The sequence below is a fragment of the Podarcis vaucheri genome (assembly GCF_965113315.1).
Source record: "Podarcis vaucheri genome assembly, chromosome: 4".
In the NCBI taxonomy this organism is placed as follows: Eukaryota; Metazoa; Chordata; class Lepidosauria; order Squamata; family Lacertidae; genus Podarcis; species Podarcis vaucheri.
The window spans coordinates 62136802-62160443 of NC_138762.1; the positions used below are offsets into that span (position 1 = coordinate 62136802).

General features: G+C 40.1%; 1 protein-coding gene across 2 annotated transcripts in view; it reads left to right on the plus strand.

Moving 5' to 3' along the window:
- Window positions 1-23642, plus strand: part of CFAP47 (cilia and flagella associated protein 47) — a 186104-nt gene that overhangs the window by 84802 nt on the left and 77660 nt on the right. For both annotated transcript variants that reach the window (XM_082219930.1, XM_082219931.1), the window contains exons 46-51: window positions 3047-3240; window positions 4397-4540; window positions 6657-6830; window positions 12127-12238; window positions 13880-13993; window positions 18903-19000. In XM_082219930.1, coding sequence (XP_082076056.1) covers window positions 3047-3240; window positions 4397-4540; window positions 6657-6830; window positions 12127-12238; window positions 13880-13993; window positions 18903-19000 — 836 coding nt within the window. The remainder of the gene's footprint in view (window positions 1-3046; window positions 3241-4396; window positions 4541-6656; window positions 6831-12126; window positions 12239-13879; window positions 13994-18902; window positions 19001-23642) is intronic.

A 23642-nucleotide genomic window follows, 5' to 3' on the forward strand; every position in this document is an offset into this window, starting at 1 on the left:
AATGAATAACATCTTCAACTTCTTAGTTCTGCGAGAAATTAAGCTTATACAATATCCAGCTACCGGTATGTAAGTCCCTCTAGATCTAGAATGATCTTTGTGTGATTTGTGAATACCTCCCCTGCAATTGAGCCAGGTATTCACAAAATTATCTGCTTTGACATCCTAATTTGGTGTGGCAGTCTTTTGGACAGCGCTTTCTGCAGTATGTTTAAAAACTAACCCTACAAGGTGGACCAACTTGCTGTCTTCCAGTGCTTCTTCAAAAGATTTGGAAGTAGTGAACCAATCCAGGATAAGACCTTTGCTATTTATTTTGAGGATGAATGTTTATACTATGCAGGAAGTCATGCTTAACAAACTGATAGGAAATATGTGTTTAATTGTACTTGGGTATCAAAACCAGAATACAAGCATACCATGAAAAGCAGCCTTTAGCTTGGCCCAAGATGTTTTCTGGTGTGCAGTAAATTCTGCAAAATGCAAATCCCAGGAGAAAGAATAGCACATAGGAAAATTAGACCTATACTGATAATAAAGGCATGTTATCTAAAATGTATTGCTAATATTTTTGTGTAAAAGAATTGTGAGTTTTGTCTTGTGGTACTGAATATACTTAAACTATATACCAAAAAATTGAAAAATCATCTAATGTGGATATTTTCTGTGCTCCCATGTACTCCGTGAATGATACGAGATAGTTACAATCTAATTTGGGGAAAAAATATTTATGAGCCAGGAATAAGTGAGCGAGTTTTATTACTAGTATAACTGACAAACGTGGGACATTTTTGTGGAAGATAGCCGATGGGGATAATAACTTGGTGACAAAACAGAAAAGAGGTAATAATTCATAAATTAGCAGGTCATTAATCTTGTCTTTATGAGAGAACAAGCTAATTTATTTCAGAGAAGTTTGAAGCTGAGGTGCTATAATCTGTTTGATAGCCTGCTAATGTTGGAGGCACATAATACAATGCTGTGCTATTCCTGTTGTGAACTTGAGGTTTTTTTTAAGCAATAACAAAGAGTTCAAGGAAAGTATTGACATGGCAATGGTAGCATCAATTAGTTTCCAGTTGGTAAAGGCTTGAATTGCTACTGAACACCATTTTATAACAGGAAAATCAAATTGCCAATGAATATACTATTTGTTCATTACAGTTATTTATAGCCTGCTATTCAGGATACAAATCCTTCCAAGGCAACTGACAGCATCAACTTTTTTAAAAAAGCAATAAACAATATAAAGCCATCAGGTTCCTTCCCACTTGACAGTGTTGGAATGGCCTTGTGTGGGGAGAGCAGAGTCCAGCTGGGACAGACAAGAGAAGGCTCTTGATGACTTCTTTGCCTGCCCGCTTACCTCTCCTGGAATCCTTCTTACAGGGCAGTTGGTGGTAGATGGTTGTGGTGGGAAGAGGTTAATCCAGCAAGAGTTGGGTTGGCGGTCTCTTTTGCCTGCTTCCCTTGCTCTCCTGAGCTTTCCCCCACAGGGCAGCTTGTAGTAACTGGGGCTGGGGTGGAGAAGTCCAGCTGGAAGTGGCTCTGCCATAGCTTCAGGAGCTGAGGATATTTAGATGAGATTGATAATGATGATATGGATCTCCCACTTTTTAAAAAAGCAGCTGCAGAGGAAGCCACATCATACCGGGGCTGTGATGCAGAGGAGGTGTTACCCCCCCCTTTTGCAGGGCACAAAACCACTTCTTGCTTCATGGGAGAAAATAAAACGGAACTTGTATAGCACCTGAGTGTGTTTATTCTCAGAGTAAATCCTAAAGCCTGAAAGGTGCATTGGCTACTCCTTTTTGCTTCCTGCAGCTTAATGAATTCATGGTCCACAAGCAGACCTCTCCTCTTATTCCTTGACTACTAAGCTTCCTCAGGAGTCTTGGGTGAGCTGCTTTGCCAGCAGCTTTTTGAAGTATACTATGACAACTGGATGTGGGTGGTGCTGTAGGTTAAACCACTGAGCCTAGGGCTTGCCAATCAGAAGGTTGGCGGTTTGAATTCCTGCGATGGGGTGAGCTCCCGTTGCTCGGTCCCTGCTCCTGCCAACATAGCAGTTTGAAAGCACGTCAAAGTCCAAGTAGATAAATAGGTACCGCTCCGGCGGGAAGGTAAACGGTGTTTCCGTGCGCTGCTCTGGTTCTCCAGAATCGGCTTAGTCATGCTGGCCACATGACCCGAAAGCTGTACGCCGGCTCCCTTGGCCAATAAAGCGAGATGAGCACGCAATCCCAGAGTCGTCTGCTACTGGAGCTAATGGTCAGGGGTCCCTTTACCTTTACGGCAACCAGATATGCACAGCTACAAATCCTTACACCTTTTCCAATTTTCTCTCAAAGTTTCCATGTAAGAATTATTCTCTAAAATGATTTTTGTTCTCTAAAAGGATATATATATATACAGTATTCAAAGGTGCTGCCTCCCTGTCCTGACAACTCATTTGCAGCAAATTTAAAGATACCATTGCAGGTGGTGTGTTAAGCCAGTATTTTTGGTATGTGAGGCTCTTAAATTAGTACTTGAATTTTTCTTTTGTCGCTGTTCAGTGATAGTACATTGTCTTGCGTTATGTATGTTAGGATCACATTTTAATGGTCTTAACTGTGTTCAGATGATTATTTCTAAATAGAAGGAATAAAGCCCATGGTATAAACCCCAATCTATAGTTGGTAGGTTGATAGCTGCATAAATATAAAGAGCAGGGACAGGGAGGCTATTAGCGGAAGCCAATTAATTTTTGTTTTAATTCCTAATTGCAGTTGAGGTGCTTTTTATGTGATAGTTGTGAAATTAACTAACTCAGGTTGCCCTCAAATTCTGGTCCATTTTCCATATAGATGCAAGTGTCTAATCAGATTAATAAAGTTACACTGACAATTTTAGGCTTTAGGCATCACCAGTACATCTATCTATCGATCGATCGATCGATCGTACTTATATTAAAACTACTTATCCCTCTTCCCTCCTGGCAGAAGATGCTGCAGTTGAGCTTTCTACAATATTTAAACTAACAATGTTTATTTTCTCCCCACAGAAGTTGCAGAAGTTGAGCTTCCTATAAAATTTGTGCCTAAGTATGCTGGCCGATATCCTTGTAAGATTCTTCTTCAATCGAAGTATGATGTCCGACTCTTTCATATAGAATGTGTGGTGAATACAAATACTGCCGAGGCTGAGCTAGAGTTTGTCACTCCAGCATATCAAGCAGTGACTCAAGACATTCCAATAGTATGTCCATTTAGCTTCATCCAAGATTTAAATAAGGCTGGTCGCTACTGGGTTAAAACTGCTGACTGAGCAAACACATAAATATGTGTATATAGAGGTGGAAAGCAGGGATGAGAGTTCTTCCTGCATTAAGTTAATCTTTACACAGATTACCTTCTATATCTCTTGGCCACAAATGTATTATTCTACTAAAAATGGTAGAAAAAGACATTGGCTTATCTTAAAATAAGTTAGCTCAAGGAAGTTATAGAAGGGAAGTTTTCCATCCCGTTCTCTCCCCTTCCCTGCCACCTGTGCACTCTTCAAGCCTCTCTGGAAAGTTGGGATGAGTCCTCCTGAGAAATGGGGAGAGTTGAGCTGCTGATAGAGAATGCCTCCAAACTGGGCAAACCTCTGATTGATTTGGGGTCATTTATGTTGAGAACCAAAAGGGATGTGGGTGGCGCTGTGGGTTAAACCACAGAGCCTAGGACTTGCCGATCAGAAGGTCGGCGGTTTGAATCCCTGCGATGGGGTGAGCTCCCGTTGCTTGGTCCCTGCTCCTGCCAAACTAGCAGTTCGAAAGCATGTCAAAGTAAAAATAGTTAAATAGGTACCACTCCGGCGGGAAGGTAAACGGTGTTTCCGTGCACTGCTCTGGTTTGCCAGAAGCGGCTTAGTCATGCTGGCCACATGACCCGGAAGCTGTACGCCGGCTCCCTCGGCCAGTAAAGCGAGATGAGCGTCGCAATCCCAGAGTCGGTCACGACTGGACCTAATGGTCAGGGGTCCCTTTACCTTTAACTTTATGTTGAGAGCTACCCTAAGATCTTCAGTGAAGGGTGGTATATAAATTTAATAAAATAGATAAATAAATTTATCCTTCCTCCAGCAGCCTCCAATATCCCACATTGTTTAAGAGGGTTCCTTTAACTCCCACTCTCAAGAGGCTTGAAGAAGACACTGGTGGCTACAGCGGGGAGGAGGGGAAAGCTTTCTTCTGAGAACTCCCACCAGTTAACATTTCTTAGGAGACAGTACTAGATAACTGTATAGATCATGCGCCTTTATGCAAAACCTATATTTCCCACAAGGACTTCCGCTTCACCCCTTCATCCTTAATCACTTATATTCATTGTACCTTTAGATATTTCATTTGGATTCCCTTCTGTTTCAGACTAACATGAGTCAACAAGATTGGAAACTTAAAGCTCATTTAAAAGGATGCTGTTTTTATGGCCCCCCGCTTATATACGTTGCCCCAGGTGAAACAACTCCATACACCCTCATGTTTAAGCCAACTTCCGAATGTGTAATTACGGTAGGAGAACAAAAGACATTTTTTCCTTCTTGTTTGATTAGCTTTTCTACATTTAATGAGAACTGGTATAGCTGTGGAATTTATAAGTTCTTATAATGCAAGGGTATCTATAAACATAATACTAACAGCATAGAAATGACATTGTAAATGTGGTGACTTCAAAACATTCCAAGGTAATGTGAGAATGTGCCCAAAAGCAAAAATGAACTAAGCATGTAAAGAGCTGAAGACTTTAAATAATGCCCTCTATAGTTATATCTATGTGTGATTATTATTGCTACTGTAAGCATCCTGAGCATGATCTGTGCATGGAGTGACTGTGCCTGGCAGTGTGTGGCCTAGAAGTCAATGGGTATGGTGGAGTCATGTCTCCCCATTGTTCTCTCATAATATCTTGAAGGAAGGAGGAGTGGAGGCCTTTAAAAGGCCACACACACAAGAGTTGGGGCCATTTTGCCCCATGAGCTTCCCACTCACCCACCTGTCCGTGTTAGTACCTCACTAGACTGCTTGGGTCACTGACTGATGGGGCTAGAAAGTAATGTTTTCTTCCCAACCTCAGTTGGCCCTTGGATGTGTTTCTTCCCCACCTTTCCCTCATTGAACTAAGGTGTTGTGTTTTAGTCAAACTTTGTTACTACTTGGGAGCAAAAATGGCATTGGGTAGGATCAGCATAGTAAAAGAGGCCTTCATAAGGGTTTTGAGGGAAGGATTGGCTAAGGCACAGCCTAAGCTCAGGTTAGAGCCTCTGACTGGCTGGATTCAGCCTAGTCATCCAGTGAAACCCTGGATGCTTGACTTGCCATGACAGGGTTTGACACATAATGTATATAGCCATGGGGGGTGTTTGGGTATTTCCCAATCCTGACAGAATGGCATTCCATCAGAAGGGTCTGAGTGGAATGAGGAACTGACTCTTGCCCTCCTGCCATGCCAACCCCACTTCCTGCTGTAATCAGTAAAGATTTGGCCTGATCTCACCCAACACCCGTATCTTGTCAAGGTTATTTCACCACTTTTACAGGGCCACAGATTGCATCTGGCCGGGCAACTTGATACCCACAATGCATCTCACTGATACTTGTAGATGATAGCTGCCTAGCTATTCATAACTTTTCTAATTTATGCCAGACCAATGAAGTGTTTTGTTAAGAAATCATTTGGCCACCGTGTGGCTGATTTATTTAGAATAAGCAGCCAGGTTATTACATTTGTATGATAGTGTATGGTTTGTCTTGTGCAGTGGCGGTAATTGCCAAATGGATATATAGATTGTGAAGAGTGTACATTTGGCTCAGATGCCCTACTGCTTCTGTATTCGTATGCTTACTTTTTACATTTTAATGTTGTTCTTTCTGCAAGTCACTCTGGGGGGTGTACATGATATGTTCATTTGCTTATTTAATGAATTTCTAGACCACTAGGGCTATGGCCTGAGAAAGTAGTGTACGCAGTAGAGATGATACACAAAAAGGTAGACACATCATGTGGTATAAATCATAATGAAGAAGCACCTAAATTTTGTAAGTGTGATGTAATACCCTCCCCCATATATAAAACAAAATTGCTCCAAATCATATAGCTGAAAACACATTGAGGAAAGAGATTAAGGAAATATATAGTTTGAAATAGATGTTTAAGGCTCGCTTGAATTCCTGCACTGAAGGAACTAAGCATAAGTCATTCAGTAATAATTAAATGATGGGGCCACCACCAAGTAACCCCTGTGCTTAACAAAGGAACTGATTTTACCGGTAGGCACACGAGCAGGGCCCCAAAGCTGGATGTATTGAACAGACTGGTCCTTTAGATAACTTGTACCCAAGGTGTTAAGAGTTTTAATGGTCAGCACTAGCATTTTGAATTGGGCCTGAAATGGCACTTGTAGCAAATTGAAATGGTGCAACATTGGTATCACATGGTCTGACTTTACAACTTGCATCAAACATCCATGCAACTGTATCCTGCCCTCATTGAAGTTTCTGAATAGTCTTCAAGGCAGCTCTGTGTAATTCTTCATCCCACTAGGACATTCAGGTCTCATTTTGAGTGGACACTGAAGTTTTGCAGAAATATTTGCACCCCGCTGAATGTTCATTTCTTTCACTATCATAGGGGAAACTCATTTTGCAAAATGAAGCAGATGGCACAGATCATGTCTTTGTCCTGAAGGGGGTTGCAACAAAACCTTTGGCGCTGGATTATCTTGCGATAGAGTGCCGAGTTAGAGAGATTACTCAGAAGCTCATAATGGTACCCAATTTTACCAATGAGGAATTGCACTACAAGGTAAAATTGTGCAGGTTTGAATACAGGTTTGAGTGAAAGTAACAGCAGGTCTCTGCCTAATGCATGTATTGTTATCATTTACTGGAGCATTTGTTATCCCACTCATCATTATGAAGGCTATCTGAGTGGCAGATGATACTAGAGTCATCTTGTCCTCCCTTCATTTGAAAATGTCATATTCATATTGGAAAGATTTGCCACTGCAAAATTACTAAAAATGAGTGATGTTTTAATTGTTCTTGATGGCTTCCCCCTGCCCAGTGTTGGGGTTTTTTGTGGGTTTTTTTTGGAGTTCAGATCCTGCTCTTTTGCCACATGGTCTGGTCCTCCATTCTCCATAGTAGCAGGTTATTTGTTTGTTTGTTTGTTTAATTAATTAATTAATTAATATACCACTGTATACCCAGAGGTCTCAAGGCGGTTCATCCACATTTTAAAAGGGCATAGGATGTCAATCAAATCAGCCAAAGGCCTGGTTGAAAAGGAACGTTTTTGCCTGGCTCCTAAAGGTGTATAATGAAGGCGCCAGGCAAGCTTCCCTGGGGAGAACATTCCACAGATAGGCAGCCACTGCAGAGAAGGCCTGTTCTTGTGTTGCCACCCTCCACACTTCTCAAGGAGGAGGCACACATAGAAAGGCCTCGGAAGATGATCCCGGGATCCAGGTATGTTATATATTTTGTGGTTTTGTATTCTGATTTTGTTCTGTGAACCATGCTAAACAGTATGGGGGATGACATCATACCCTGGGGAACCCTGCATTGAAGCCTCCATGGGGCTAAAGAGCACTCCCCAAGCATCACCCTTTGGAAATGACTATCCAAGTAGGACGAGAACCACCACAATGTGGTGCCGCTCAGCCCTAAATTGGGGCAGCCACTCCAGAAGGATACCATGGTTGATGGTATTGAAAACTGCAGTGAGGTCAAGGAGAATTATCAGGGACACATTTCCCTCTCTCTCTCCCAACACAGGTCATCATACAGGGCGACCAAAACCAGGCCTAAACCCTGATTCAAATGGATCTAGAAAATCAGTTTAATCCAAGAGTGCCTCTTCCAACAAAATACTTTAAATAATTTCCCCTTGACTCCTGTTTTCTTCTTTTCAAAATGTTCCTCAACTCAGAAGTTTCATTTTTATATTTTTATTAGGTATATAATATGTGATGACATCTGTTGAAATATAACATGTGCTCCTTATCCAGATTCATCAAATTTGGCATGCTAGAAATGCAAATAGAGCACACAATGAAAATTTCCCCTTTTATTTTGACATTTTAAAACTTTGTGGTAATAGCATGTTAGATGCACACTTTGTGGAGCTAGCAAGCTGTAACAATTTATAGCCGTCTTAATATTTTGGATTTTATATTGACATTCGTGCTCTTTTTTATGAGATATTTGAAGCCATTAATTTAATGCTACTGCCATTTCATTAAAAAGTTAATTATGCCATGCATATGTTCCTCAGGTTACAAACAAACTACAGTGCACCTGATCTGTATGGAATAAGATGATGTAATTCTCATATGGTACAACAAACTCTTTGCAGGGTGGCTATTTCCAGCAGTAGTTTATAAAATTAAATTCTGTGAATTATATACTTTTAAACCTTTACATAGTTTGGTGATATAAAGTATGATATTCAGGGAAAATAGAGATGATTGAAGATTTGAAGTCTTCATTGTAATGAAAAATAGTTATGAAAAACATTTGTTAAATGAAGGTAAAAAAATGATTGGACCTCTGGTTCACAGGTTTGCAACTCACATATATGTACACACTTGCAGTGAAAATAATTAATTAGTGGATAGCCAGCAACAATGGAAAGCTTCAGTGAGATTCTGTTGTGACAACAGTTTAGCTTGGAGGACTAACCACTTGTATGTTGAACCCTTGATCTTCATGGCTTATTAAATCTAGCAGGGATCTAGCTGGGTCCAGAAGGTTGTAAATGCCCACTTGAAAGAGGAAGTGGTTGCAGATTATTTAAAAGAAGTGACAAATTGACTGCTCCTGGAGAAATGTAACCTTGACTCAGAAGATGTTAATAACAATAGGCTGGCAACTAGCTTTCCCTTCTTGGGCAAGGTGCTCAAGAGAATGGTGGTTATTCAGCTCCAGACATTCTTGGATACTGATTTTCTAGATCTGTTCTGGTTAGGTTTTAACTTTGCTTTGGGACTGAAATTGCTTCGGTCACCCTCTTCAGTGACCAAGAGAGAAGCCCTCTTGATTCTCCTGGATCCTCTCAGTGCCTTTTGATCTCATTGACCATGGCAGCCTTCTGTATAGGTTCTCTGAGTTGGCTTGGGGGGGGGGCACTTGTTTGGTTCTGCTCTTGTTTGGCTGGCCTATTTCAGAATGAGATTTTGAGGGACCAGCACTTGATCCCTAGGTAATTGGGCTTTGGAAGTCCCACAAGATTCTATTCTTTCCCTCATGCTGATAATCTGCCCCCTTTGAAATTATTTAACAAATAAAGCAAAAACTACTGGAATGGAATGAAAGAAAATTGTCCCTACCTCGCACCCTTGCTTTTTCCATATACCATTATCATTCTGTTGTTATTCTTTCATTTTCTTACCTGTACTTCACCATAAAGCGAACTTTTAAAGATCTGGCACATCTGTTTCCCTACTTCTTCCTGTTCTCATCACTCTTTTATTTCTGTGGTAAATTAATAAAAACAACTGATATATACATTTCATCCTGTCTGGAAACCATGCCTTTTGGCCTGTTGACATTTGAGATGCTGGCATAGTCCTCAACTAAGGTCCCCAATCTTCTCTACAGAACTCTGAAGAACTCACCAGAGATCAAAGCATCCTCATGCAAGGTTAAAATATGTGCCTCACCCCCTTAAAATATATTTCATGCACTCTCATTCCCAGATCTCCAGCAGGTTAATATGAACAGTATCTGTGCTATGCATTCACATATTCACCAAGCATTTTCTACTGATGTTGTTATATTGCTTGCTCTTTTTGTTGTTTTCTTTTGTTGTGTTGTCTTAATGTGCAGTTTTGTGATAATTATATTGTTCTTTCTTTGACACAAGCTGCTCTAAGTGCTCAGAGGATAAAAATTATTATTATTTATTATTATTATTATTTTAAAAAATACATTTATATCCCACCTTTCATTCAAGAAGCTCAGCGTGGTGTAATGATTCCACCACCCTTCCAATGTATCCTCACAGTAACCCTGAGAGAGAGGTTAGGCTGAGAAGACACCACACTGGCTCTTGTACAAATTATAATATTAGACCCTTGTGGTATAGTGCCAGGGTTAAATGGCTTCCACACAACTTTGTATGTATGTGAAGGAGTCTTTAAGAGCCTGCCTCAGCACTTTTGCTAGACAGAATGTGTGCCCTCTGAAATTAAGTTTGTGTGTGATGCCAGAGCCATTAAAAACAGGTTGTGAAATAGAATCCTTATTCTGTTATTACTTATTTATGTAGAATATATATATAGATCACTTATTCAGATTTTCTTGATTAAGAGGTTTTTTTGCTTCCCTTGCTAACTCCTGCATAAAATGCAATTCCACTGTAATGCATTTTTACATGTTATTTTCATTAAGATACACACTTAAATGCACATCCTAGTACATGCATTTTTGTGCATATTACTTGGTTAGAGAAGAGCACTGCAAAATTCAGACAAGTGTGAATTTCGAAGGATGGTTCTGCTTCAGTTCTTCTGTTGCTTCAGAAAGCACAAAGTATGTAGTTTCCCCTATACATGCGAACCAAATAAAACTTCTCTTCCATCTCTATTCCTGCTGGAGAGGAGGGAATTTGAACCAGCCTTCTGGAGTGCAGAGGTGATTATTGGTAGGGCAGAGGTGGAGGCTGTTGGCTGGATTGAAAGACTCCACAGGCCAGGACTAGCCCAATTTTCTCCTCCCTGTTTTAGATTGCTCATTTAGCAATAGTCAATTGTTAAATCTCTCTCTTTCCTCTAATCTGTTCAGAGCTGGTGATATTATACACACCTTGAAAGAAATTTAATCAGTATACACAATGTTTTAGTTGGTTTAAAAATTCTAGAAAATATTGTGAAGCAATATATATACTTTTTAAAAATCCCTGAAACTATTTTTATATTTAATTTTTCCTTGTCTGTGCGCAGCTGATGCCAGTGGTGAGGTGAAGGCCCCCTGTTGTCAACAGCTGCTCTCAGCTGAGCCTGGGAGAATTTGGCTGCTTTCCTTATTGCTGTCTGCTAAAAGAAGCAGGCTCTGGTTTCTCTCCTGTCAGTAGCTGTGTGAAAAGCAGAGGAGATATGCACAAATATTCAATCCCCCTAATGCTTTAAATGTAGTTAAATGTATTGCTGATATTTAACCACACTAGAGCCTTAATGAAATCTGAGATTAATGGTTGAGCATTGTTCCTATACCCAGGTAGTATCTGATTGGTTTATTTTTACTTTACGTTACGTTACTTTACTTTACTTTACTCAGTCTCACTCCAGCACATTTCCCCTGCATTTCATCTCATGTTTCCTTCTTAGGCAGTACTGCCTTGTTAACATAGCTCCTTAGATGAAGAGGTAACCATTACTCCCCTTCCCCATATCCACAGGGGTTAGGATGGGGCAGAGATGCCTCTGTGCTGATGGTGGCATCTGTTGTCAAGGCATAAAGCTCCATAGATGTAGCTCCATTGCCAGTGGTAGGCCTCAGAAGGGGTATTCTAGAGACAAGATGATGATGGGGCAGAAACAGCTTTGGATCTGCTGGATCCAAAGTATCTTTATTGCTGTGAGAGGCCCCAGGATTGGGCTTGTTACCTATGCCAACCAGGAGCTGGTGTGGGTAATTGCCTGTAACATTTGTTTCAATGGACAGGATTCCCTCCATCCCCACACTCAAAGAATGCTGGGGTGAAAATGAATTTTTTGCTCATCCCCACCTCCCACCCTGGCCAGAACAGCTAGGAGATAGCCTGCCATTTTACACATATTCACCCCTGCTTAAGTCTTTAGTGAATGTAGCACAAAACAAAGGTCCTGATTTTCAGTAGCTGGTCAGAAGGAATCTTTCAGGAGTTAATGTACCTTCACTTGATTAATAGTACCAAATTTTAACTCTGATACATTTGAAAGAGCACAGCAGAAAGTGTTCCCTTCATTCTATAGTCAATTAAGCACTGTAGGAAAGATTAAGAGAAATGTAGTAATATTTGTACTTGAACTCACTGCTAAGAGCTATGTTTTCGACATTATCTTGACAGTGCTGCCTTTGCCATTGTTGGTTTTGCTGCTGCTTTTTTGTCATACTAGGTATCTTCAGATCTTCCAATTGTCAGTGGTGACCCAATTCTCACCGTAGAGCCTGGTGACACAGCTGCATATACTCTGACTGTATTCCCATGGAAACGCGGAAAATTGCAAGGTAGGTTTTAACCTAGTGCTACATTGTAAGTATGAGATAATTACTGCATGATTCCACAAGACGCAGCTAACTGCTAATGAAATTATGCATCACTGACCTCTGTTTTTTCAAAGTATCAATTAGAAAAGTTTTTCTCCCTCCTCAAAAAGCCACTTTTAATAACACTGCAATTCAAAATCTACGCTCAACCTAGATTTATCCTAATTCAAAGACAATTTGAATTTTCACTTTCCTGAAGGAATGTTGAACTAGTCTAGGATTGTGCCATTTATGCCAATTTGTCTTTGACTACAAGCCAAAGACAGCAGAGAGCATGCTCAGAGTCAAGGCTTTCTCTGCCAGAGTCAAGGCTTTCTCGTAGCCAAAGAGGCATTTCACTGATTAAACAACACAATAACCTATTAACGGGCTGCTCCTTCAGCAGCTGAGCACAGGGATTTGTTTTGAGTGTCATAACTGAGCTGAGCTCACCGTCCTTCCACACAAAAATCCTATTCCTGGTAGCCCCAAGATTTCCTTACTTGAGCATTCTAATTTAGTGAGGAAGTCTTAATTGGTTCATTCTGTTATGAAACTTGGGAGTCAGAAATCCTTGTCAACCTACTGCAAGGTATCAAGAGGTCTACCAGTAGATCCTGATCTACCTTCTGCTCATCTCTTATCTAGTCCAGAACTGTCTCCTTCCGTTAGCAGGAGTTTCAAACAGAGGTTTACCCCCATTTTTCTACCTGACAACTTTATACTGATTTCAATTGTCTGTGCTGACCATAGACATCTGGATCCAATCTAATAATTAGGCAATACGAAGATTTTTAATATTCTGGCTAAATTTGGCTGAGCAAAGAAATATGAATATGGTTTCTTTTGCATATTGTGTTGTGTCTTTTACTCTGTTTTACATGACATTAAGTTATATCCCCCTCTTTTTTGAGTTTTTACTTTACTGCTGAAAAGGGAAGCAATACAATATTCAGTTTTATTTGTTTGCTTTAAAATCCCCTTTTAAAATTCCAAATTCTTTTGTAATTGATTTTTCATTGCAGTCCTGCTTTCATGTAAAAATTAGTCTATATAGCTTACCTGTAAAAGTCTCCCACCTTCAAACTGGAGCCTAGGTGCTCACTTCATCTTCTTTAGATTTCAGATTGAGATTTCCAAAAGTTGACATATTCACTAGGGACTTTTCTGTTGCAAAGGGTAAATGAGATTGATTTCCATAAAATTCCTAAATTTTACAATAGGGAAAAATAGAAGGTATTAACTTTGCTTAACCACAATTGACAATAGAAAGGTGGGGCAGAATTCACACTGGCGTGGTGCTGAAAGGAGCACAGCCCCCCAATATCTAACTATGTCTAACAGGTTTACAACATTATGCTTGCTTTGGGGGTCAGGCCTTAAAATTTGAAGTGGAAAAGGGATGTCATTTACTGAAAGCTTATTAAGCCATGCTCCGTATTTGAAGGCCCCAATTCCAGGTATTTCTCCAAAATGAAATATCTAATACAAAAATTCATTTAAGCTAAAAACATGGATTTTGTCTGATAAGCAGGGTTGCATGTACACTGGCATGAGGGTTTCAGGCCATCTTATGAAATGAATGCCTTGATTAATAGAACATCTGGTAACTATTTGTTTCAGGTGTAATTGTATTTGCTGCTGAAGATGGAGAACAGCAACAGAAGACAGATGGTGTACAGACCCCTCAGAAATTATCAGGAGCACTACCGAAAAAAGCCAATGCAGCAAACACTGGTAGGTTTTTTATTATGGGTAATTTCATTATCAGTCTGTATGGATGTTCTATCATCATTCATTTTTCAGTGAAATGCATATTTTATACACTAAACCATGTGCCTTTTTAAATAATGCATATTGCCTGGATGTAAGCTGACTAGTCTTTTGTTGTTTTGAGAAACATACTTATTTAGGTTAAATACAAACTGCTTGTTTGTATTTAAAACACTATTGCCAGTAATCAAACTTGAGGCTTTTTAGACCAAATAATATAGCAGAGTAGTATAGAAACCTTTCCATTGAAATTATACTTCATTCAGGGAGCAGTTTAAATTGTCCTCACAACCAGTTTGGAACTATAAATCATTACTATGCTACGAGTGGAAACCTGGTAATGTTTGTGACTGTTCAGTTGAAAATAAATTGCTTTGTGTCATTTTTTTGCAAGTCACAATCATGCATCTGATAAAGTGGGATGTGGCTCATGACAACTTATGACACAATAAATATGTTACTCTTTAGGGTGCTACATGACCCTTAGTTGTTTTAGCAACCATATGTATGAGTCTTCAGTTCATATTGTGTTGGTGCAAACTTCATTGAATCATTCAAATGTTTGTTCTAAATCCAAATTCTTTTTGCAACACAGAGTGATAGTTTGTTTTCAATGCATATTTCATAACATTTACCATGTAGTTTTTCACACTGTATATTTGTCATCAGTAATTTGTTCTCATATTTTTACAAAATATTTTAAGCAAAGCTCTTTACTATATGTTATCGCAGCACATGTTGTTATTTGAGTTTACAGTGCATCTTAGTTTTGAATATGTTACTGATGCAACTAGTCACATATTTACTACAACTGTGTTTTGTTCCTTTTACTTTTGCAGTAGAGAGAAAAGTATGATTCCTATTTCTTGGCCTATAATCCTATATTTCTAGTGACCCTGAGAAAATGAAAAACTCGAAGTGCAGACTGTTATACAGTGCATGGAGAGAAGGAGTGAAAGAAAGAGCATAAGGTTGAAATACATAATTGGGGATAAAAGTTATGCAATAGCGTTGAGGTGAAACTGGCATAGTAGTTAATGCAAACTGAGCATGAGTGACTGGGGAAAAGAGAAGGATCTGTGGCTTATTTAAACTATAGGGCTATACCAGAACCTTTACAAAAAAACACACAACCCCAACAAATTGGTGAAAGATTTCATAAGACAAAGGCAAAAATGCATTATGTACTGCTGTGATAAACGAGGATCCTATGTTTTGCAAAGGAAAAAAAAAATGATATAATGGCTAATGGAAAATGTCTAACTTTTTCAACTTTCTGACCACAGTCCACATTTACTGCTGTTGCATGCCAGGCATCAGGCATTCCACATAGGAATATTATTTCTTAGAGAATATTTTTAGCAATCACGACTGACAAATATTTGTAGTCCTTCTGAGTTGCTATGATACCACATAACAACATGTGATTTTTTTCTGAAGATAATATAATGAAGGCGACATGATATATTTTCTTAAAACAAACCTTTTGTAAAGAAAATAATCAAGAATGGCTGATAACTTTTAACAAATTAGATCATTTGGAACTTGGAATCTCCTTGTACATGTTTCTAGTTTAAGGACCAAAAAATAAACTTGGATCATAGACTTATCTAGTCCTAGGTTTTATTCACTGGAATATTTAATTCAGGTTTTCTTTTGAAGACTAAGTTGAAATTTGTACATTTTAAATTTCTTTACTACCTGCTGCTTTATTGTGGTCTATCAAATTTTAAAATAATTATGTTGGTCAATTTGTTGGACATTATATTTACTTCTATTTAGTGTCATGTGATATATTCCCTCAGAGCCTTATTTCATTATTAGCAGTTTCTGGGAAATGTTTGAGATTGTATTTTCCAAAAGAATAGTCTAATGAAAATCCATTAATATCAAATGTACATGTAGTATGTGGGTGAGTATGATTTGCCTAATTGCAGCTTTTTGTTCTCTATAATTGCAGGGCTGCTTATGTAATTAGGGCTGTCTTATTGTTAATATTAATGGACTTAAATTAATACTTGTTTTAAGGGGTTATTTCATGTAGGTGATTCAGATTTTAAACTGGAGTGGCATTGCATTATCTCCCTGAGATAATCACACTGAAATTGTTAAAAAACAACAACAACCCAGTTGAATCTTATATTAGGCAGGCAGAATTAGCTTCTTTTATATAATGATGTGTTCAGTCTAAAACAAGCTAAACATCCAAACAGACTAGTATTTTGAGGTTGATTGACACAAGTCCTAAGCCTATAGACAGGCCAATAAACAGATGAATAATCAATAAAGGCATTTTATGTATTTACCACAACCAGTGCCCTAAATCCTTTGCTAAATCATAAATAAAGCATAACTTTCTCACCTATTATTAAAAATCCATTAATTGCTATTTTTGGATACAACTTGCCAAACCAGAGGAAAATCACATAAGGTGCACACTTGCGAGTCCACATTTTTCCAATTTATTTTTTAATTGGCCTATGATTTTTTAAAAAGACCTCTTACCTAAAATCAAGTGGTGTTATTTCCACTTAGTTTCCTTCACCCATCTAACCAACTCTCTGTTAAAGAAGGCATGATTTATTTTTCATCAAATACATATTTTCTCCAACTTAGCTTGCATTCTTCTATAGTTTGTACAGCTTTCCTCTGGCTCATTTTCAGTACTTCAGCCAACAATACATTTCCTGTAACTTATATGACACACATACTGACCCGAAAAAATTACTAATTCCTATTGCCAATGTATTTTCACGTAGGTGGGTGTGAAATGGTAGAATCTAGGATGATAGATCACACTGGGTGAGAAACAGAAGCTTATTCCATTTATATTCAAAAGCTGTTTTGCTCCCTGCTGTGGAAGATGTTTTGTTGTTGCATTCTCACCAGTCTACTTGATAAACATGTAGAGTTTGGCTGACTACTGTGGGAAACAAAACAGTAGATAGGCAGACTGTGGTCTGATCCTGTAAGGCACCTCTCCTTTTCCAGTTAAATATAAATGTCATACAAAGTTTGTATGTGTGTGTGTGTCAGTTTCTCATTCTGAAATAAATATGCTAGATATAATTACCATTAAAAATGTTTTTCTTTTGGATTAAACAAGAGAATGTTACTTTTGGTGTAGCTCCAAGCCACAAACATAAGGGGATTATTGCGTTTTCAATCAAGAAACATTGATATAAATGTAAAGGGACCCCTGACCATTAGGTCCAGTCGTGACCAACTCTGGGGTGACCAACTTGCATCGGTGTACAGCTTCCGGTCATGTGGCCAGCATGATGAAGCCGCTTCTGGTGAACCAGAGCAGCGCACTGAAACGCCGTTTACCCTCCTCCCATTTATTTACTTGCACTTTGACATGCTTTTGAACTGCTAGGTTGGCAGGAGCAGGGACCGAGCAACGGGAGCTCACCCGTCATGGGGATTGAACCGCCGACCTTCTGATCGGCAAGTCCTAGGCTCTGTGGTTTAACCCACAGCGCCACCTGCGTCCCCATAGAAACATTGATATATGAATAGAAACATTGATATACGAATAGCATAATTTGCAGAGGTTGTTGCCTAAAAATTTGTGTGACTTCAAACCTGACTTCTCAACATATTTAAGCAACGATACTGAAGCTATGTAAAATTATCTGATGCAAAATAATTTATATAAGTTAGGGAACTGGAACCTCCAAACTTAAAGTGAGGCATGATGCTTTAAGGCAGATTAAAAAGAAAGAAAACCCACAACAACACAACGATCTCAATTTTCTAAGGAGTACATGTTTAGAAGATTTTGTTAAAAGCTTCTGAAAAATTCAGCCTTTTAAGGTTTGTTTCCCAAGGACTGCAACTGCATGTCATGAACAGAATTTTAGATGACTAATATCCAGTTAATGGGGTGATGGGGAGATTTGCTAGAGTTATAAATGTGGCAAGAAATGGGTCCAGTTCCCATACGTAGTCTTATACCATGCCTGACCCAGAGGGAAGAAGGTTGTAACTTCTCTCTGTTTCTGGTAGAGTAGTGGGGACAAGGAGTCTTAATTGGCCTCGCCTGCTGGGCTTTTAACTCACTTTTTGTAACCCTAGCAAGTACCTCACCCATCCTAGAACTTCCATGAGACAGGTGGAGCCTGAGCCATGGGCAGTGTCATCCACTGGTCTTACCTGATGTTGCTCTTCTCCCTGTTGCTGGGGAAGTGGAAGTGGTTAATAAAAGGTTGTCTTGGGGCTTTCTCTGACCCTCAGCTGCTCTGCTCCTGGCAACAGCAAACCCGTAGACACATGGTCCTGTACCTTGAGCAACTCTCTCTAGATAGTGATTTTAGATGGTGAGAGAAGTATTAATGGATGCTCCATGGCAAATGACTTTGTTTAAAGGAGGTGGACAAAACTCTTGGCTTGTTGTATTGTACTTTAATTGTAAGTGAAAAATGTATCTCAAATACATGGCTATGTAAATAAATGACATTAGGTTCTTGAACATTTCCATCATTAAATTGTTTTGGTTCAAATATTTTAAATGTCAGGCTATATTAGCCAGTATCCAAATAATCAGGAAATTACTTCAGTGAGACCAGGGGTACCTCAGATTTGTTTGTCTTGAACTGTAGCCTCTTGACCCTCTCTGTCACCTTGCAAACTTAATATTTCAGGGTGAGTGTGGGTTTCATTTTTAAAAATGCAACAATTGTACAGAGCTAGTGCAAGGCTTTGCATGCCCCTAAGTTGCAATTAGGATCCAAGGCTATAGAATTTAGATATTAAGGGGCACAAGTGCTTTCCATGCAGGAAATGATTTCATGTCTGCATTAAGTCTTCAGTTAATACTCAAGATTCATTGTGTTTTCCCCCTGCCCTCCTTATTTCTTGACCTGTTTAGGACAAAGTCCACTGTACAGCAAAGTCTGGTTTTCCCTGGAAATAAATTGTATACCAGCTGCACCAGAAAAAACTATACATGTTGAATGCGCTGTTCTGGTAAGATTACTTTCACTTATGGCCCAAAGAGATCTCTTAGCTGTGTATTTGAATAGGTTCATGTGATAATTTACATGCTCTCTCGGCTCGTCTTCCCTGGCTGTTAAAGATCTTGCAAGAAGGGACTGACTGGGTGTGTCCAGGGGATAGTTAATGCCTTCTTGTAGGAGGAGTTGATGCTCACCACATTGAAGGAGGTGGTTGTAAAATGTATTGTAGAAGCCGTGCATTGGAGACTATAGCTGAGGTCAGTTTGGTGTAATCTGAAGCTTGTCAGAGCTTATGCTTGGGGTGTTTTTATACAAAATTGTGCTTTCTTCTCCAGAGTACACTGGTTTAAGGTATGAGTATTACTTTGTAAGAACAAAAAACTTTACATACTGTATACACATTTTGAACAACACCATTGTTTCTCTTTCTGTGTTGCTCCCCTTTTAAAAGCTCTTCTTGCAGAGTATATGACCTAGTCCTGATTTTCAGTACAGATTGATTTGCTCCACTTTTAGAAACGAGGGAGAAAATTTTCACCATACAGATAGATGGAGGTTTAGGAGCTGAAGTCAACATAGAGTGAATGCCTTCCTAAAAGATATCAGACCCAGGAAAAATGCTCAAAATTAAGGAGGTAGTTTCTGTATGAAAAGAGTAGAGGAGAACAAGTGTTAATGAGAATAATATTAAATGTGACTTGGTGTTTATCTGAAATCAAAACTCACAGTGGAGCGTACAGTGTTCAGAATTGGGAAACCACAGGTCATAAACCCAATAATCCTGCTAAATGAGATCATGGTGTTCTGCAGAACTCCAGTGATGGCATGCTTTTAAAGATCTGTGTTGGTGTGTCTGTGCCTTCAACAGGAGCCAGATTTTTATCAGACAGCATAAAAATAGCTGGCAGATAGTTTGACAGTTTGCTGTTTTACAGGTATTTTCCAATTATGGCTTTATTTCGGCAGGTTTAAGTCATTAATGCATTATGGAAATTTAGTATCTGTTTATATAAGCTGCCCAGCAGCCCACATCTGCAGCTGAAACAGAAAGGTGTTTGTTTTAATATGCAAACCATTGCACTCTCTTTGACAGTAAGAGAAAATAGTACAGCTATTCAGGAAGAAATGGAAAAAACAAAACAAAAATACCTACTTCCTATGTGCAATTTTGAAAACATTCTCTAAGAATGTATGTCATTCTTGAAATGTGCTGTTAAAATATTAATAATAAGTGATCATGCTGTGCGTGAAAAAGCAAACAAAATGTGTTTGTTGAGAGGATGTTCAGATGTGCTTAACTTTTGAAAATGAGGAGTGCAAATTTCAGTAAGGGCCAATTTCCATTTAATTTCTCTGCGTACAAGCTCACATTGTGGGGAGGGCTGCATTTTGCATGGTAAAATATTGTATAGGGATAGCCACGCCAATATATTTTCTCAACACCATGTTTGCTTCTGCTTTCTGATGTGTGTACTGAGACAATGGGTTGGTTAATCCCAGTTACAAAAAAGACCACTCTAGTAAATAAGCATGGGAATGGCATGCACAAAACAACAACCGAAACCCAACAAAACCATCTCTGTTACTGAGCTAAATTTTGGGAAGCAAATCTATGTGCTTGTAAATATGATTACCCCAGAAGGAATGTAAGGAAAGTTTGGACAAGAAATTCTCCTCATGCCTGAAGTAGGCTTGAATGTCTGTCTTGAGGGAAGAAATATCTGTCTGGAGTTTGAGAAGCAGAATCATGACCATGCTGTAGTTGAGCTAAGACCCCAGTGTGGATAAAGTACAAGATCTGTTATTGGATGTGGCTAGCAGCACTGGATGATCTTCATGAGTCTCCCAGTAAGAGTTGGGATCGTGTCATCCTCTAAAACAATGGAAAACTGCTTTTGCAGGTGTTTGCTCCATGACTATCCTTTACCAATACATAATTGAATTGTAATGAGGAAAAGTAGAATGCAGAAAAGTAGAGATAATTAATGGGGGTTTCAAAGGAGTCTGTAGTCAGTGCTAGAGGTCACTCACTTCTTTGCTTAATATTATTTTTGCTTAGTTTCAAGTTTAGCTACCGTATTTTTCACCCTATAAGACGCACTTTTCCCCCTCCAAAAATGAAGGGGAAATGTGTGTGTGTCTTATGGGGCGAATGCAGGCTTTCGCTGAAGCCTGGAGAGCGAGGGGGGTCGGTAAGCACCGACCCCTCTTGCTCTCCAGGCTTCAGGAAGCTATCCGCTAGCTGTGGGAGACCCAGCTCTCCCAGGGCTAGCAGAGAGCTTGCCTGCACCCAGAAGCTTGGGGCGCACTGAGCTCCGCACGCCCCAAGCTTCGGGATTAGCGCAGCGGTCCGCGCGGCCCGCGCGGCTCTCCCACGGCTAGCGGAGACCTTGCCGGCACCCAGAAGCTTGGGGCGCGTGGAGCTCCGCACGCCCCAAGCTTTGGGATTAGCGCAGCGGTCCGCTAGCCCTGAGAGAGCTGCGCGGCTCTCCCAGGGCTAGCGGACTGCTTGCCGGCACCCAGAAGCTTGGGGCGCGCTGAGCTCCGCACGCCCCAAGCTTCGGGATTAGCGCAGCGGTCCGCTAGCCCTGGGAGAATCGCGCGGCTCTCCCAGGGCTAGCGGACTGTTTGCTGGCACCCAGAAGCTAGGGGCGCGCTGAGCTCCGCACGCCCCAAGCTTCGGGATTAGCGCAGCGGTCCGCTAGCCCTGGGAGAACCGCGCGGCTATCCCAGGGCTAGCGGACTGCTTGCCGGCACCTAGAAGCTTGGGGCGCGCTGAGCTCCGCATGCCCCAAGCTTCGGGATTAGCGCAGCGCACCTGGGGGGGAAATATTTTTTTTTCTTTATTTCCCCCCCAAAAAACTAGGTGCGTCTTATGGGCCGGTGCGTCTTATGGGGCGAAAAATACGGTAATAGATTTTTGTATGTTCTGAGGCTTCTGAAGGCCTGCTTACCTTTTTGCCATCTTTTTAAGGGGATTAATTTCTTGCTTTGGATAGGTCCCATTTTCTGTTTTTTAGGCTGCTCTTGGCCACTTTCTCTGAACCAGCCTTCATGGGCCTGAACAGTTTAGATGTATTATTTATATGGTCTCACCCCCACTTCTGCTCTTTCTTTTCTCTTTATTTCCTTGTGAGGTTCAGAATGCACTATTTCAATTTTAAACTCTCCCCTCACTCTATTTCCCCCTGAATTCATTTCCTGTTTGGACCATTCTGGATCCTAGACACTAGATCCTGGATTCATCTTTCTCATTTTCTCACCTTAGCCCCCCTTGAATGATGATTTAGCTCCATATACTCTGCTCTGTAGCTTTTGTAGCAGAATTTTATTGTGTGACCATAGGTTGTAAAAACAACATGAAATTTAAATGGTTATATAAATCATTTTGCAGTTTAGCAGTCTTGGCAGGGTAGCCAACAGCCCTGAGGGTCTCAAAGTCTACTTGCTTTATTAAATCCTTCTTGCCTCCAAAATAATTCAGTATATACTAGATTGGATCTGGTGTACATTTTGAGAATTTAAGAGTTCCTGCTGTTTATTAAAGTGACTCTGATCCATTGGAAGCTCCCTCTGGTGGAAGAGGCAGGAACAGTGGCTTATCTTGACTTCTCTCCTTCCCCCTACAGCCTCTGGGGCAGAGCTTTCCAAACTGTGTGTTGCAGCATGCAACATGTTGACTGCAGTGTGTAGGTGTGTTGTGAAAACATTCTCCATGTTCCTCCCGGGGCTGGAAAGGGGTTAGTTTAACCTCCAGTTTGCTAGTAAAACTGAATTACTGTGTCATGAAATGACCCATGTCTAAAAAGTGTGTCACCAACATGGAAGAGTTTGGAAAGCTCTGCTCTAGGAAAGCTCTGCTTCGCATGCCGCTAGCCGGGGACTTAAGTAATAGTTCTGAAGTTCCTGCCTGGCTCACTATCACCTCAGCTCCTGTCGTCCTGGGGAAGATGGGTGGGCCTGCTGCCTGAGGGTCAGCCCATATTTTTCACGTGGTTGTCCATCTGCAAATTCTGCCTTGGAAATAAAGGCATTTATAAGAGCAGTGAACTATTTGCATCCTTCCCAATCATTTCCTGTTTCTTAACAATTAAAAAACAGCACTTGTATCAATTTGTGCTTTCCCCCTCTTCTTTTTTCCCCATTTTGTATTCGTTTGCAAACTTTTAGGAGAGTTCAGTACAGGACCATTTCCCTTTCCCTTGGTTCATTGGTAAAGCTTTTGGTGTGATATATTTATCTATTTCTTCATTTATTTCTGTTTTCAGCAAACAACAGCCACTTGATTTATTTGTCCATCATTTCATTTGCTTTCTCTTCTTTTTCCTTTAGACTATACAAGGTTCTTAAGGAGAATCCCCGCTCCCCCCTCCACTCTTTGTTTGTTTTTAATGCTTTTTATTCATTTCCAGTTGTTTCTTTCTTTTAGTCTGCTGGTTCAAAGTTTTATCCTTTGCTCTACAGCTCTAGGCTATCTGCGATTTTATTGTGTTGAATTCTTTTGGTGCGGTATTAATAATATTATTAGTTTTCTCTACTCCTCCCTCTAGGTCTGGTGTCTCTCCCCCCCCTGCTGAGCCTTACAAGGGGATGTACAGTGGTACCTCGGGTTACATACGCTTCAGGTTACAGACTCCACTAACCCAGAAATA